General features: G+C 49.8%; 5 protein-coding genes across 5 annotated transcripts; 1 reads left to right on the forward strand and 4 right to left on the reverse strand.

Annotated features, from left to right (window-relative positions):
• Window positions 1–491: 491 nt before the first annotated feature.
• EPUS_09138 (uncharacterized protein) lies at window positions 492–2,740 on the reverse strand (the record flags this gene model as incomplete). Its single annotated transcript, XM_007807521.1, has 2 exons — window positions 492–687; window positions 786–2,740. The coding sequence occupies 2 exons, from the start codon at window positions 2,738–2,740 to the stop codon at window positions 492–494; spliced, it is 2,151 nt and encodes a 716-aa protein (XP_007805712.1).
• Window positions 2,741–3,658: 918 nt separating this feature from the next.
• On the forward strand, window positions 3,659–4,844 carry EPUS_09139 (uncharacterized protein; the record flags this gene model as incomplete). Its single annotated transcript, XM_007807522.1, has 2 exons — window positions 3,659–3,870; window positions 3,920–4,844. 2 exons carry the CDS (start codon window positions 3,659–3,661, stop codon window positions 4,842–4,844), a joined length of 1,137 nt encoding a protein of 378 aa, XP_007805713.1.
• A 531-nt stretch (window positions 4,845–5,375) lies between these two features.
• Window positions 5,376–6,719, reverse strand: EPUS_09140 (uncharacterized protein; the record flags this gene model as incomplete). The annotated part of the gene is made up of 1 exon (XM_007807523.1): window positions 5,376–6,719. The coding sequence occupies one exon, from the start codon at window positions 6,717–6,719 to the stop codon at window positions 5,376–5,378; it is 1,344 nt and encodes a 447-aa protein (XP_007805714.1).
• A 1,316-nt stretch (window positions 6,720–8,035) lies between these two features.
• EPUS_09141 (uncharacterized protein) lies at window positions 8,036–9,590 on the reverse strand (the record flags this gene model as incomplete). The annotated part of the gene is made up of 3 exons (XM_007807524.1): window positions 8,036–8,329; window positions 8,385–8,973; window positions 9,022–9,590. The coding sequence occupies 3 exons, from the start codon at window positions 9,588–9,590 to the stop codon at window positions 8,036–8,038; spliced, it is 1,452 nt and encodes a 483-aa protein (XP_007805715.1).
• A 486-nt stretch (window positions 9,591–10,076) lies between these two features.
• On the reverse strand, window positions 10,077–12,665 carry EPUS_09142 (uncharacterized protein; the record flags this gene model as incomplete). Its single annotated transcript, XM_007807525.1, has 1 exon — window positions 10,077–12,665. One exon carries the CDS (start codon window positions 12,663–12,665, stop codon window positions 10,077–10,079), a length of 2,589 nt encoding a protein of 862 aa, XP_007805716.1.
• Between the last annotated feature and the right edge of the window lie 1,970 nt (window positions 12,666–14,635).

Consider the following 14,635-nt stretch of genomic DNA (forward strand, 5'->3'; position numbering starts at 1 on the left):
GACTGTCACCAGCTGCACCCATTTGCCCCCCTCCCTAACCCAGTGCCTTACACCTTCGTTTGTCTGTTCTGTTCCACTCCTAACAGGCCTGTCCTGGAGTGACTAGTTGTGCGGATTGCTTCATGGGACTGACACCGGGGATCCAAGAACTAACATACTCAAGCCAGGGGGGAAGCAGAAGCAGAAGTAGTAGGGTGGACACAGCGAGCCAGGGTTTCTGGGGGGATGTTGTAGCGTGTGGCTTGAGGCCAGAAACTGAACAGACGGATGAGATGTAACATCTATTTCCCAGTTGTCGTCGTATGTAGTATGTCGTATATATGCGTCTGGTTCTAGTTAGGTACATTCTGTACTGTATGCATAGACCTCTCTCTCCGCCTTCGCGATAGAGAGTATTGTCTTTTCCATCCCTCTACCCTCCCAGCACCATTCCATTCCATCTTCATCCCGTCGACCCCCATCGTTCCCTCACTTCTACCAGCCGGCCATGCTCAATTCTTCAACCCCAACTCCTCATAAAATGCATCCGGTCTGGGCTCTCTGCCCAAAAATTGCACCAGCGTCTTCATCTCTTCCTGACTGCCTCCCTTCTCGAGCACTGTGTGTCGATATCTCCGGCCCTCGGTGGCGTTCATGGGATTGGCTTTGAACACGCTATAGAACATGTCGGTTGAGTACACCTGTGAACTATCAAGCCGCACACACGAGCACGTCAGCATGAACAACACCCCTCATCTCGCGAAGTCTGACCGGGTACGTAGGGGGCCAGGAAGAAAATTACAAACCTTAAATAACCATAATAGCCCGCATCATATCCGCCCATCAAATGGCCAAAGGTAGCCTGTCCATTGCCCCAGTTGTCTCCCTGCCCAAACACCTCTGGCCCGTCGAGGTGACAGAGCTCCTTCCTCAGCCCGTTATATTTCTCCGAGATCTTGACCTGTTCTAATGCTTCATGCGACTCCGGTTCATGGATGAACATGTCAAATAGACCGAAGTGGAGTTGGCGCAGGTTGAACAGCGCTCCGTTCAAATTCTTAGTCTTGATCAGCTTGCTGATCAGGTCATCTGGGATCTTTTCTTCTGGCTGCTGGATACTGTTGGTAGGGCCGGCCTGTTCTTTCCACGCTTCCAAGTACTCCGGGGACAGAGACGAGTAGTGATGGCTTAAAGATTTCAGCTGGGATGGGGTCCAGCACCAATTCTCCAACATCTGGCTGGGTGCTTCGACGAAGTCGCGCACGGTGTTGGTGCCGTGGAAGCGCGAGTAGGTGGTTCGGGAGACCAGGTCGTGGATGCCATGCCCAAGTTCGTGGAAGAGGGTGGTTACTTCATCGTGTTTGAGGAGGCTGGGTTTCTTGGGGGTGGGTTTGGAGAAATTGCAGACCAGGGCGGTGGCAGGATAGCGACGGGTGCCGTTCTCCATGATGAAGCCGGGCTGGAGGTTGAAGTTGGCTGCGTGACCGTATTTGCCTTGTCGGGGGAAGAGATCTAGGTAGAGGTACCCCACGAATCCACTGCCTTCACCTTCATCGTCCCACACGCTGAAGACTTGGACTTCGTCATGCCAGACTATATCGTTGCCTTTGCCGGAGGGCGAGATTGCATCGCGATCTGACCCAGTAATCTCGACAAAGACCAGACCAAAGAGTTCCTCAAAGATCTGCAGCATACCCTGGATGGTGGTCTGAAGAGGAAAGTATTCGGATATCAACTGTTGGTCCAGAGAATAGTCCTGCTCTTCCATCATTCGGTCGTAAAAACGATGGTCCCAGAGGTAGTAACGGTCATCAAATTTCTCATTCCGGGATTCGAGGTCCTTCTTCTTCATTTCTTTGAGGGTTTTGATCTCTGCTACACCACCATCGCTGAGCCGAGACCTTAAGTCTCCAAGGAAGTCGTCCACGGTTTTGGTGGTCTTGGCCATCTTGTCCTCAATCTTAAATGCGGCATGATTTGGGTATCCCAGCAGTCGAGCAGCCTCATCTCTTAATAGAACTGCTTCCCGAAACAACGGCACATTCTGATTGCACTTGTTCTCGTTGGAAATAAAGACCTTCTGTCTGGTTGCACTGTTCGTCCCATACTTCAAGGTGGGGAAAAGATCCGGATATTTGAATGTCAGCCAATATTTGCCCTCCTCTTTCTTGAGCCCAGACAAAACGTCTTCTGGAACACCATTCAATTCTTCTGGTGTAAGCCATAAGCCTCCTTTCTCTTCGTTCAGGTTCTTCTGAAAGATGATGCTGAGCTGACTGAGTCTCTTCTTGATCTCCTTGAATCTATCGCGCTTCGGGCCAGCCGGAATGTTGAGACCGTTTCTGATGTAGCCCTTGTGCTCTTTCTCCAACAACCGCTGCGATTCAGGATCTAGCTTGTCACCCTTCCTCAGCGCCGCGTCCACCAATTTATACACATCCTCGCGCATTGATGCTTCGATGGAAAAATCATCCATCATCTTCTCTGCCTCAGTGGATGCGTCACGAAGCTCTTGGTCCGTCGAGACAGACTGATAGAAGCCGAGGATGTGCGCCACTAAACCTTGCCTGTTCTCATCATGCGCCATGGGCAGAACGACCTTCTCGAAGCTCGCATCCTGTTCCTTGACTTTGGCAACGATGTCGTCAGTGAGCTTTCTTGACACATCAATGAATTTTTTGGTGTCTTCAACCACAGAAGTCGGAGTGGCGGTGAAGACGGGTGGAGCTTGCGGAGGGGTTTTCAGCTTCAATGGAGCCATTGTAGATGTGGTGACTGGTCTGGTAGCAGAGATTGAACCCCAAGGTACAGGTGGCCTTGGTGGTCTGGTTTGTGATACAAGGGCGGAGAGACGGGCAGAGATACGAAATGGAGGAGCCAGAATGAGGGCGAAGAGGACGAAGATGGGGAAGACAGAGAGATAGTAGGTCTTTCTAGAGACCGCCAGCTTGTCAAGTGATCAGACGTAGTATCATCAAGCACAGAAATAGAGACTTAGTAACAGCGTGTGACACGACACGACAAGACAAGACAAGGGCATTCTTCCTCCTTCATGATCCTCATAATCCTCATCGTCTAAATCTGGAGCCGGGGCTAGTGCGCGGCAGGATCTTACTTAGCAGTCCAGCCTTACACAAATACGGGGAATCCAGCAGAGGCAGCTGGTCTGGAGGGGCCCGGATCTTCAATCATGCTGAAGAGCCCTGTCCCAATTAACAAATCTCGTCCAGAGGCTAGGCATAATCATCCTTAACCATCCTTTATCACCGAGCACCCGGTGCAGTGCAACCGTTCACCCATCTCCACAGAGACCAGAGCAGCGCTCCATAATACATAATACGGGAGGAGGCATGATCATCAGTGACATGGCCTGCAAAAACCACGGCTCTGTGGCAGCTTTCTCCGCATCATCTCCGCATCTGCTTTGCTTTCTGTGTGGAAATGTCCTTTGCCGGAGGGTTAACATTGGAAAGATTGATCCATGAAGTAGGAGGGGAACAGATCCATGGCACTGTTCGAAGCGGCAGCAACCAAGAAGAAAGACCACTTTTCGATCCTTTCGTATGTTTTCTTGCCAATCGTCACCTACTGTCTTTCCCCCCTGCTCAGTTTATTTCTCCGGTTCCCGTTTTCTCCTTCCACTTCTCCTTCAAGCCCGGGTTAAAGCACCCTGCCTAGAATGTCTCTCTCTGGCCGCGGCCTCAAGTCCATCCTTCAAAAAAACCTAACTGATGTCGTCATTCTCTCGTCCCTCCGCACGCCCATCACCCGCGCGAAAAAGGGCGCTTTCAAAGATGCCTATCCAGAAGAACTCCTCTCTGCCGTCCTCAAAGCCACTCTCGCCGCGAATCCGAACCTGGACCCAGCCAAGATTGATGATGTGGCAGTCGGGTCTGTCTTACAAGAGCTTGGTGGCGCGAAGGCAGGCAGAATGGCGCAGCTACATGCTGGCTTTCATCCAACAACCGGCTTCTGCACAGTCAACCGACAATGTAGCTCAGGACTGGCCGCCATTACAATGGTGGCAAACAGCGAGGAATTACGGCAGCAGAGCCATCCCCACGGTGCTGTGGCCGGAGTTGAGAGATTCAGACAACGGTGATGCAAGAGCTTGCATCATGCCGATGGGCATTACGAGCGAAAATGTGGCGGAAAGATATGGCATTTCCAGGAATGATCAGGATGCATTTGCTGCAAATTCCCATGTCAATGCCAGCAAGGCTCAGAAGGACGGATTGTTTGATGATGAGATCGTGCCAGTGACTACAACATGGCTGGATCCAGATGCGCCAGAGCAGCCAGGCAAGGTCATCAAAGTTGATAGGGATGACGGCATAAGACAAAATGCTAGCCTGGAGGGGATGAGAAAGCTGAAGCCGGCATTCAAGGAAGACGGTTCTAGTACCGCCGGGAACAGTAGCCAAATTTCTGATGGTGCAGCGGCAACTCTGTTAATAAGACGGAGTGTAGCCATCGAGTTGGGATTATCATCAAGCATCCTTGGTAAATGGGTGGCAACCCAAACCATTGGATGCCATCCTGATGAAATGGGCGTCGGTCCAGCAGTCGCGATTCCAAGGCTGTTAGATGTGACCGGGTTACAGACCAAGGAGGTGGGCATCTGGGAGATCAATGAAGCGTTCGCCAGTCAGGCTTTATACTGTATCAGAAAGCTTGGAATCCCTGAAGAAAAGGTTAATCCAAAGGGTGGAGCCATTGCTCTGGGTCATCCACTGGGTGCAACTGGGGCAAGACAGCTGGCAACTCTATTGTCAGAATTAGCAAGACAAGGCCAGGACGTTGGTATTGTAAGTATGTGTGTAGGGACTGGAATGGGCATGGCCAGCATGTTTGTCAGAGAGTAAATATAGATAATGGAAAAGCACAGTGCCAGAAGAACATTGGAGTATTGTGACTTGACTTGCAGTGTGCTGAACGAATGCTATCTAGGGTATCGTGAGTTGACACAGGCACAAGCACAATCATGACATGTCTTGCAAGCCATCTAAGCTGCTCCTCATGCCCGCTTGACATAAAGCAAATACTAAAGACCGGCTCAGTGTGGCCGTCTCTTTTCCCATGCCTGCCTTGACCGAACCCACAAGCTATGCAACTGCAAGTCGGTTGTCTAATGTATAGCACAAAGGAAACACGATGATGGCGCTGGTGTCTTGCAGATCGAAAGAAAGGATCCATCGATGCAATAACCAAGGTCTTCAGCCTAGGCCAGCTCCACAAACCAGAGCACAGATAGCCCCATATGTGATGAGCTCTCCGAAATCGAGCAAGTATGGAAGAAAACAAGTCAAAGTTTTCCAAGCAAGTGCTAAGGTTAGCAGATGCAACGCCCCACAACCCTAGAGCAGAGGAAAAACCATTGTCCTGGACTACCCATACTATTTCGCTGTGTCAGTGTTAGCTATTTGCAGCTCAGCAATGCTGTCCTCAAGCTCGTCGGTAGGATCAGTGGCTACCCCACTGTCGCTTGATCCGACATGAGCCTTAGAATGCCCTGCTTGTGCTTTGGTGCAGTGGTGGTGGCCAGGACATACGTGTGCGGCGGTATTAGCATTGTCAGTGACATTGTCGTTGCTATCGCACTGGCTTGTGAAGCTGTTCGTGCCACTTGAAGTAGTTTGCGTCCAAGCTGTGCCATCTCTGATGCGGTAGAACAGCTCTTCATATTTCTGAGCCATAGTTACTGAAGTCCAACGCTTCTCAAACTCAGCCCGAATTCGCTTGCGATCAAGTTTAGCTGCATCAGCAACTCTTGCTGCAGCTTCCTCCACGCTATTGACGATGAAACCTGTCACACCTTCCTCAACAACCTCAGGAACTGCACCTTTGTTGTATGCAATGACCGGCGTACCACAGGCTATTGCCTCAATCATGACCAGACCAAACGGCTCCTTCCATGCAATCGGAAAGATAAGAGCAACAGCACCACTGAGAAACACACTCTTGCCTGCATCTGCAATTTCTCCGATGTAGTCAACGTCATGCTTTTCGAACAGTGGCTTGACTGATTCTTTGAAATAAGTCTCATGAATAGCCTCACGCTTGGCGGCTACTTTGAGGTGCTTGCCAGCCAAAGCAGAGATTCGAACTGCATCAGGAGCACCTTTCTCGGGTGCAAGGCGGCCGAGAAATGCGAGATATTCGGGCTTCGTTGAGGAAACTGGCGCCAAAAGGTACTTTGGTAGGCCGTGATAGATGGTCTGAAGCCAATATTCTGCGCCTGTGAGGATATCCCGCTGGCTATCAGAGATGGATGTGGCGCCTGCGTTCGCATTGTTGTAGAGTGTTTGGAGGGTTTCGCCTTTGTTCTCAACATGCAGCTCACAATGGTCAGTCCAAACGTATGGCCCCGGTCTGTCAAAGATGTCACGGTGAAATGGGAATATCCCATGGTGAATGTTGACAACATCGTAGCTGGTAAGATCGGCAAGCACACGCTTGAGTTGAAGAGTGTATGGATATTGCATTTCTGCAATTGTGCCAGTAATGCCGGCATCATGTAACGTTATAGGTGTACACTGGACCAACTCTGCTCCCGTCTTACACCCCTCCGCAGCGTATAGAGTTACTGAGTGTCCCAGTGAAACAAGTCCCTCAATCAGATAAGCCACCACGCGCTCAGTACCGCCATATTTCGTCGGTGGGACAGTGTAATACAGCGGTGCGACTATAGCGATGCGGAGTTTGTTAACTGACTGCATCTTGGAGAGCGTAGGAGCCATAGTCGGTGAGATGTTTTCTAGTTATAGTTAGTTGTTGGACATAGATTGCGAAGAACACCTGGTAATGCTAGATGAAGATCTGGGGATTTCAAACAATTATGAGAACAACACGGAAAGCCTTAAGTACGTTGCAGGATATCTGGCAGAATATGCTAAACAAGTCTGAGAGGCTCGCGAAGACGTAACATGAATGTAACATGAATGTGAAATTTAGTTACGGATATAGCAGCGATGACAACCAAATGAGAAACATTCTTGGGAAGACCAGATCTGCTACTCCGTCCCAGATGCTGTGTATAAGGACATCGGGCAAATCTGTCAGAACTCCAGAAAGGCAAAGTCGGGCGGAAGATCGGTTAGCGATTTAGATCGGCTGAGCTCATCATCGCAGTCCACTACCATCCGCACGCATCAAATGACATTTGTTTGGGATTACAGAAGTCGTCCAGATGAGCAAACAAGAACCGCTCACAATAACAATAACTATAACGTAGAACACACATGATTTTCGATCTCATTAGTGCCTTACCTCATCCTTGCCATGCTAGCATGAGCAGGTATAGATGACGAACATAATGGCAACGAGGGTGACCGGTAGTCCCAAAATCAAATGGTGCTATTGCGGACAAAATAGCGTGTACATAGAGGTAGTCAAAGAAAGAAGTGACATCATATGGACTTTTAGCATGAATATTGAGGGAAGCTGAGCGTGGGTATGTGGTAGAGGCAAAAATGTTTAGGGAAGATGACATCAAAGTGAGGTCGGCTGCAGAAAAAAAAAACCATCGAACCACGTATTTGCTGATGTGAGAAGTATATAGTATGCTTACTTGATAGCAGTAGAACGATTAGAGTTGTTGTGGTGGACGAACAAGGAAGGCTGTTGACGATGAGATACTCTGATGGTAAGGTCAGCGGCCAAATAGACGACAAACCCGCGTCATGATAGAGGCAGAGAGAACGTAATAGACTTACTTGGTAGTAGTCGGATGAGTATGGCTGTTGCTGTAGACTGTTGCCAAAGGTTGTTGTTGCTGCGACGATGTGATGTGTTGTTGTGACGATGTGATGTGTTGTTGTAGTGTTGAGATGTTGTGGGTGGAAGGAAGAAGGTGTAAGTAGAACAGTGGAAGATGAAGGTATTTGTAGGTGGGAAGGACTACCGAAGCTGCAGTGGACAGAAGGAAACACACGAAGTTTGTCTATAAAAAAGAAGACACTGCTCACTAGCGTGGTTTAAGAATTATCTTCAGCACGAAAAGAGGAAGGTCCGGTGGTCGGAGGGCATGCATGGCATTCACTATCATCAACAACTTCTATGCTCTTGACTTGCTCAGGATCGGCAATCCTTTGCTATGCAGCTCCGCTTCAATGATCTTCCACCTTCCAAGGCGTTTGTCCTTGTCAACAGGAGTCTCCCTTCGCGGCATAATGTGCACATTTGGAAGGTTGATAACATCTGGCTTGGTGAGGAGACGGTCAGCTATCTTCTTCGGTGGTGAATCCCTATCCTGTCTGAGGTAGCTGTAGATGGGGCTCAAACTTTGAGGGGCTGTTATGAGAGGATCCGGTATGCGATGCCCTGTCAATTGGGATGCTCGCTTGATGACCTAGTGCACATAGGATCAGCAACAGCCAAAATTTATCAGCTTGTTAAGTACTTACGGCAAACCGTAGCTCAAGGGGTTCCAAAGGCATTGTGATGAAGTCGGCAGAAGTGACAGTATATGCTGTGCGTTTCTGTGGGGGGAGACCTTCAATGTTGTTCTTGTTCTCCTCCCCATTCCCATTATTCGTTTCCTCCTTAGTAGCCACGAATGTGTGAGTCCCGTCATCTTCCATGTCCTGCCCCGGAAAGTCGGCCTTCTGCGACTGCAGCTCTTGAGACTCTTGATCTGGCGCTGTGAAAGTAGTATCTCCGTTTGCCTCCAAAGCTTGCACTTCTGCATATGTAGTCTTTGCTACAGGCTCATATGGACTAACTGACGCCTGGAGGTCATCGCCCTGGATGGCTTCAACGATCGACCGCCTTTCACCATCCTTGTATTTCAGCACTATTTGCTTGCTATGGTGATCAAACTCAATGATAGTCGTGGAGAGTGCCGCAAGCACATCCGGCTTGTAAGCAGTATGACCCAGACTATAGGTAAGAGGAAGACATGAATCTCGCAAAGTGACAACTTCAACTACAGCTTGATGCAACGCAGAGAGGATTTCTTTCCTGGAGGAAGCTTTCTCGAATGCAGCCAGGTAACTGGTCACTGTCAGCACATTGGCAAGCACCATCACCAGCTCAGCTTACGGTCGAAATGAATCTGCAGGTGTAGGAGGGGTTTCACTCCAATGCCCAGACAGGCCTACTTGCTCAAGCCCGTTCCAGGTTTCAGCCTGTACGTATGTAGGATCCTCCTTCTCTGGATCGTTTTCTGGAACTGATCTTGATCTCATCATCTCTTGAGCATGTGAATGTTCGGTGCTCTGTGCCGATTCCTCTTCCAACGTCGACATCTCAGGTAGCCCTGGCTCAGGTAATGCTGGTTCATGCTCCACCATTGTAGGCTCAGTTGGTACTCGTCCAGGTCCCAGGACTTGACCCCGTCCCCGCTCTGCCTGCGCCTCCTGTCGTCGTCTCTCAAAAAACCCTGGGCCCCCATAGGGGTCTTTCAACCCAGGCGGGTTATCTGATCCCCACATCTTCCGTCGAATACGCTCCGTCCATGGCAAGCCGGACGATGCATTTCGTGTTGACTGCATATGTGATATGCCCTGCCGAAGAGCTTGATGGCGGCATGAGGCACATATGTATGGCAATGCGCGGGTACGGAGACATGTTGACTTGCTGGATTGAAACGTAGGTATTGATGGACGCATAGTGAGTGCCTGCGGTGGGCAAATGGAGAAGTCTTCAAAAAGATGCCTTGCAACGTTAGTGCTAACTAATAGTAGTAGTTTGCCGAGACCACGTGATATCATCCCTAGATGATGTTACTATCCGATAAGTGCTTCCAACATGCAGAGGCTGGTTTTGAGGTTGGTATCCATGACCTTCAACTGCTTTGGATTGAGCATATCACACGGTTGGCATCCATATCCACGAAACAATCCTTCCCACAAGTTATGAATATACACAACACTACTGTCTGGTTGCATTGAGTCTTACCATGATCCGGTCCTATCTATAATGCACCCTGGGTCATCTCCCCCACACATGCTTCCTCTAACTCCTAGCTTTCAGCACTCCTAATGCCTGCATAATGAGTATTCTTGTCCAGTGAATTCCCTGCTTTGAATACAGATCACAGGTCCGGTGCTTGATCACCGCTTACATCAAGTAACCTCAAGGCTTTTCACCACGAATCACCCATGATAACTCTTTCTCTCCCCTTCCTTTGCACTGAACCCTTCGTCCGCTATTTGCTGCTCCACCATCCAGTCCAGAACAGTTTCGTAGCACAACACGAACTGTCTCAGACTTTGCACCATGCTCAGTCTCTGCGCGCGGAAATCCTTGACAGTCTTTGCTATCAGGTCTACATCACCCCGGTCGATCCATTCCCTTCTGTGAATGTCATCATCAGAATCAAGGTCCATTCGATCATCCCCACATTCTATCTTCTGCCTTTTCAACATGTCAACCACGCTATCAACGGTACAGAACGTCCCTGTCCTTCCACAACCAGCAGAGCAGTGTACAAGTATCGGCTTCTGACCTTTCGGCGCCGGCTCCGCTGCGCCATGGGTAGGATGAGTTGGACTTGCACTGCCCCGTACACATTTGCTCGTCTGTTCAATCAAGGCAAGTAGGTGTTGTGGGTGTGCTGGTGCGCCAAAGTCAGGCCATTGAGTATACTGTATCTGTGTGATTTCACGCATTGGCTGGAAGGGAAGGTTGGAATGCGATATTGTGAAATGTCGTACTGTGGCAAAAGGAGTCTCAGGGGGCCGTTGTTGGTTTCCCTGAGCGCTTGACTTTTCAGCTTCAGTAAGTGGGTTGGTGGACCGGCGTGGGCCGATACTGGGTCTTTGAAGTCTAGTTTGCTGCATCTTCTCCCGCTTCAGCTCCAAGGGCACACGCTTTTCAGAGAAGAGTTTCAGCTTCAATGGTCCATAATCACCTGTGTGCCAATAAGGGTGGCTCTTAAGCTGTCCGCCTTCTGACTCAGCTGTGAGCATGACAATGACCCGTACATCTTGCTCCCATACAAGGCGCCAGAAATCGTTGAAGGTCGCCGGGATAGGAGCTTGGGTTGCGATGTAGCGTTTGTTCGAATACGAAGCCTTTACGTGGTTGGCATTGATGTAATCACAGCCTCCCGCACCCACCTCTTTCAGATGCACTCTGGTATGTTCGAAGGGGAAAATATTATTGTACCGATTTTTGGCTCCTTTCTCAACCCCGGCAATTTGAGTCTTGCTGAGTCTATCGGACTGTGGAGAGCCATATAAGACAGTGCAGTTCAATGCATCTTGCATGAGCTTCTGTTCTGTCTGCTCAATCGCAAGGAACTCGTCCGATATTAACTTCCCATTATTTTCCTCCGCCACGCTCCTTTTCAACCATTCGGGAAGTGCATTCTCGGATTGCGCAGACATCTCATAAGGATGAGCTACTGGCATTTGGCCGACACCATCCAGCAAGTCCATGTTCTGGCGGATGTTGTTGAAAAACGGATTTGCCGCGGACTTTGACGTTGGCATGGGACACCCACCAGCCACAGGAGCGACCATCTGTGCAGAAGCCGGTAGCGTGAGAGGGGATTTCGTGATACCGGCCGCAGCATTGCCTGAGCCTTGTTCTACCATAGACGGATGGGTTTTGGAAATCTCAACAAAACCACCCTTCAGTATGACACCTTGGCCCTTCCACCCCTCGACATAGAACTTCTTTAAAACATTAACCGAGTTCTGTGCGTCCTTCGAGTTATTCGAGCTGGAGTCGTAGACTGCAATGAAGCTACAATTTCTCCATTGTGAAAACCTTGCTCGATCTGCTTCCACCGCAAAGGTGTCTCGTAGCTTCTGGGTATTGAAGGAAGGCCTCTTCATCAAAGTGGTTGGAATACACAGATTCAGTGCGCCACGAACCCTAGATATGGAGTACTGCGGCGCCACTCGAAGGTCCAACAAAAGCACATCCTCAGGCACACTTTGTAGCAAGGTAGCGAAATCGTGCGGATTAACCATACTTGGACCATCTTTGTGAAGTGTATCTGGTAGAGTTTCCGCGCGTTGCACGGGCTTCCGATCCGGGTGTGCAGGCGGCGTATGTAGATGATGGCCGGGTAATGAGAGGCGCGCGCTGCGATGATCTATGGCTGGGCCTTGACTCGGCGACAATCCAGCTGGTGAGTCGCGTCGAGGAATATCAAAAAATGACATTTGACCAGTCTTGCTTTCCACACGGTCCCTGCCAGGCTTATGCGCGGGATTTGGTGTAGCGGAAGACTGGACGGCCGAGCGAGGTGAGACAGGACTGTCTTGTCTAGATTGACTGGATGACTGTTTGAGGGAGACCTTGTGGGAACCCTCGAATTTGCTGAGTGCCCCTATATTTGCATGACCCAAGTTGAAATGGTCGTGTTCAGATTGTCGCCGAAATGCCTCGAACTCGGGGTTTGCGTCAACCGGCGGCGCGGTTGGTGTGTCGTGAGCATTCAAAGATACGTAGTCCCAGTTCGGACGAGCATACTGCCCCGGATTCGAATCTGGTGGATCTGAACTTTCAGCAACCGCGAAGCCAAAATAGCTTGGACTCGTGGTTTGTTTCGCCTTGGACTGCGTGGTGCCATGAGGCAGAATTGGAGGCATCGACTCTCCAACAGGAACAGGGGTTCGGGGTGGTAGGCTGTAGGGTGTGATAGAAGGACGAGGATGAGAGGGTCGAAGATGTGATGGGGTTGATGATGAAGGGGACTTCCAGGTCGCTGTGGTGGCTGTGGCCGACATGGCAGTTGGCATGTACACTTTAATTGATTGAGCTATAGCAGGTGCTACTCGTACTCGGTGCACGTCAGTTGTGCCACATGGTGATTGTCAAGGCCATTTCGACCAGAAGATATAACAAGGATGCGATAATTGGGAACTCTGTTAAACGTGCAGGCTGAAAGGCAAGGTCAGAGATTGAGCTCAGGTAGCACTACTTAGTAGCATGGTCGTACTTTGCCAAGGGGGGGCGGGTATGACGTTGAAGCGGCGACGGGAGGAGTCTCGGAGGATAAATTCGTCAAGGGACTACGCAGGGTAAGACGGTGTGGACACTCACACGGGACGGGGCATCAGCTCAGATTTTTCCAACTGACCGAAGTGGAGATACGAGAGAAGCTAGGATTGTGCACTGGAGCAAATCCGTATAGATTGGCTTTTTGAGCTGTCAGCAGTGAGATTTCGAAGACCAGGCGTTTGTGGCTCATCTAACTCACCCTTGAAAATAGTGCTCACAGGGTTTTTTTCTAATACTGACCCCAGGACTCCGTGATGTGGCCCTTGTGGTATGGGGCTGATAATACTTAGTAACCGCGGCTGAGAGATCAGGCGCGCGAGCGCTTTCCAGTTAGGGTCAGTTTCAGAGCGCTATAACTAAGTGATTTCAGGGTCCAGATGGCCAGGGTTGGAGTTGTGTCGAGTGAGTGCATCTGGGTGAGACTGGGAGACAAGCAACCGCAGATCAGCTGGCACTGCAAATCAAAGCGTTGGCGCAATGGGGAGGCGTTAGATCGAGGATCGTCGCTTGCTATGACGCACGCATGTCTGCCTATCAAAGCCAATAGCCGGCAGCTGAGACAAAGGGACCGCAAATCAATCAACAACTCGGTCAGGACATGCTCACTTTATATGTATATTGACAGCTGGAACTTCCAAGACACCTTTACAAATAGAACGGCCTACATTTGGGAAGGTCTTCGGTAGCTGGTCGCTTCAGTTCCTACCATGTTCTAGACTCTTCAATCGACTGCGTCTGGCTTACAAACTGCAAGTCCCGATCCTGGTCAAAGCTGTAAATGAGGCACTGGGGCGCTTACTTAAGGGTAGCACTGCTTGCTGGCTGGTTGGCTGGTTGGCTCCAACTATGCACCTGCATTAGAATGCCCCCGGAGTTGCGGAAGATGCATGGCCGAGCTTGGGCCTCTGGATGCCTTATGATGAAGGTAAACGATCTAGAAGCGGGCGACCAACAATACCTACTCGGAGCTGCCCAAAAGTGAGTTCTAGCGTTAGGCCGTCTTGGTAATTAGCGATGTACAGATTTCGTTGATCTAATTCGAATATCTAGCTTCCCCAGCATCCTTTACCATATTTTTGATCTCATTTTCTGGGGACACATTGGTCAATCTGGAACTCATTTTCTCGGCCGCAGAGTACTACTCCGTGCATATAAACAATCTCCCCGCAGTTTGGTCAGTTGTGTCCTATTCGAACTAGTTTAGAACGGACAGCAACAGCTGTTGTGTTCGTTCTACTAATGTATACTCGCCCATGCTGCACCAATGTTCCGACATCTATTTGAGTCATGTCCTGACTGAAAGCGGCTAATCTTATAATACACACAAGCATTGTCACGGAAGAAAACTCTTAGTGGTGCTTTCGTTCACTTCACGAGACTTCGATCACCATCGCCTCCTTTAGCAAGCCCGCTTCTCATTATCACGAACGTTTGTCCCTCTGGATTGCGGATAGCACCCGTTTTGCCTTCCCAGTTCTTCAATAGTTCCGCCAATTCCCTTAAAGACACTGGCTTTGTCATATAGATGTCACAACCAGAAGAAAGCCCTTCAGCTTGGTCTTGACCATTCGCTAGCCCGATCAAAGCAATGATCATGGAAGGCTTGTGCTTGTTCTCTGCTTCGAAAATCCGTATAAGACGGGTGGCTTCGAAGCCGTTCATAATAGGTGTCGAACGTTGCTGACTAATCAGGAGA

The sequence above is a fragment of the Endocarpon pusillum genome (genome assembly GCF_000464535.1).
Source record: "Endocarpon pusillum Z07020 unplaced genomic scaffold scaffold7110, whole genome shotgun sequence".
NCBI lineage: Eukaryota > Fungi > Ascomycota > Eurotiomycetes > Verrucariales > Verrucariaceae > Endocarpon > Endocarpon pusillum.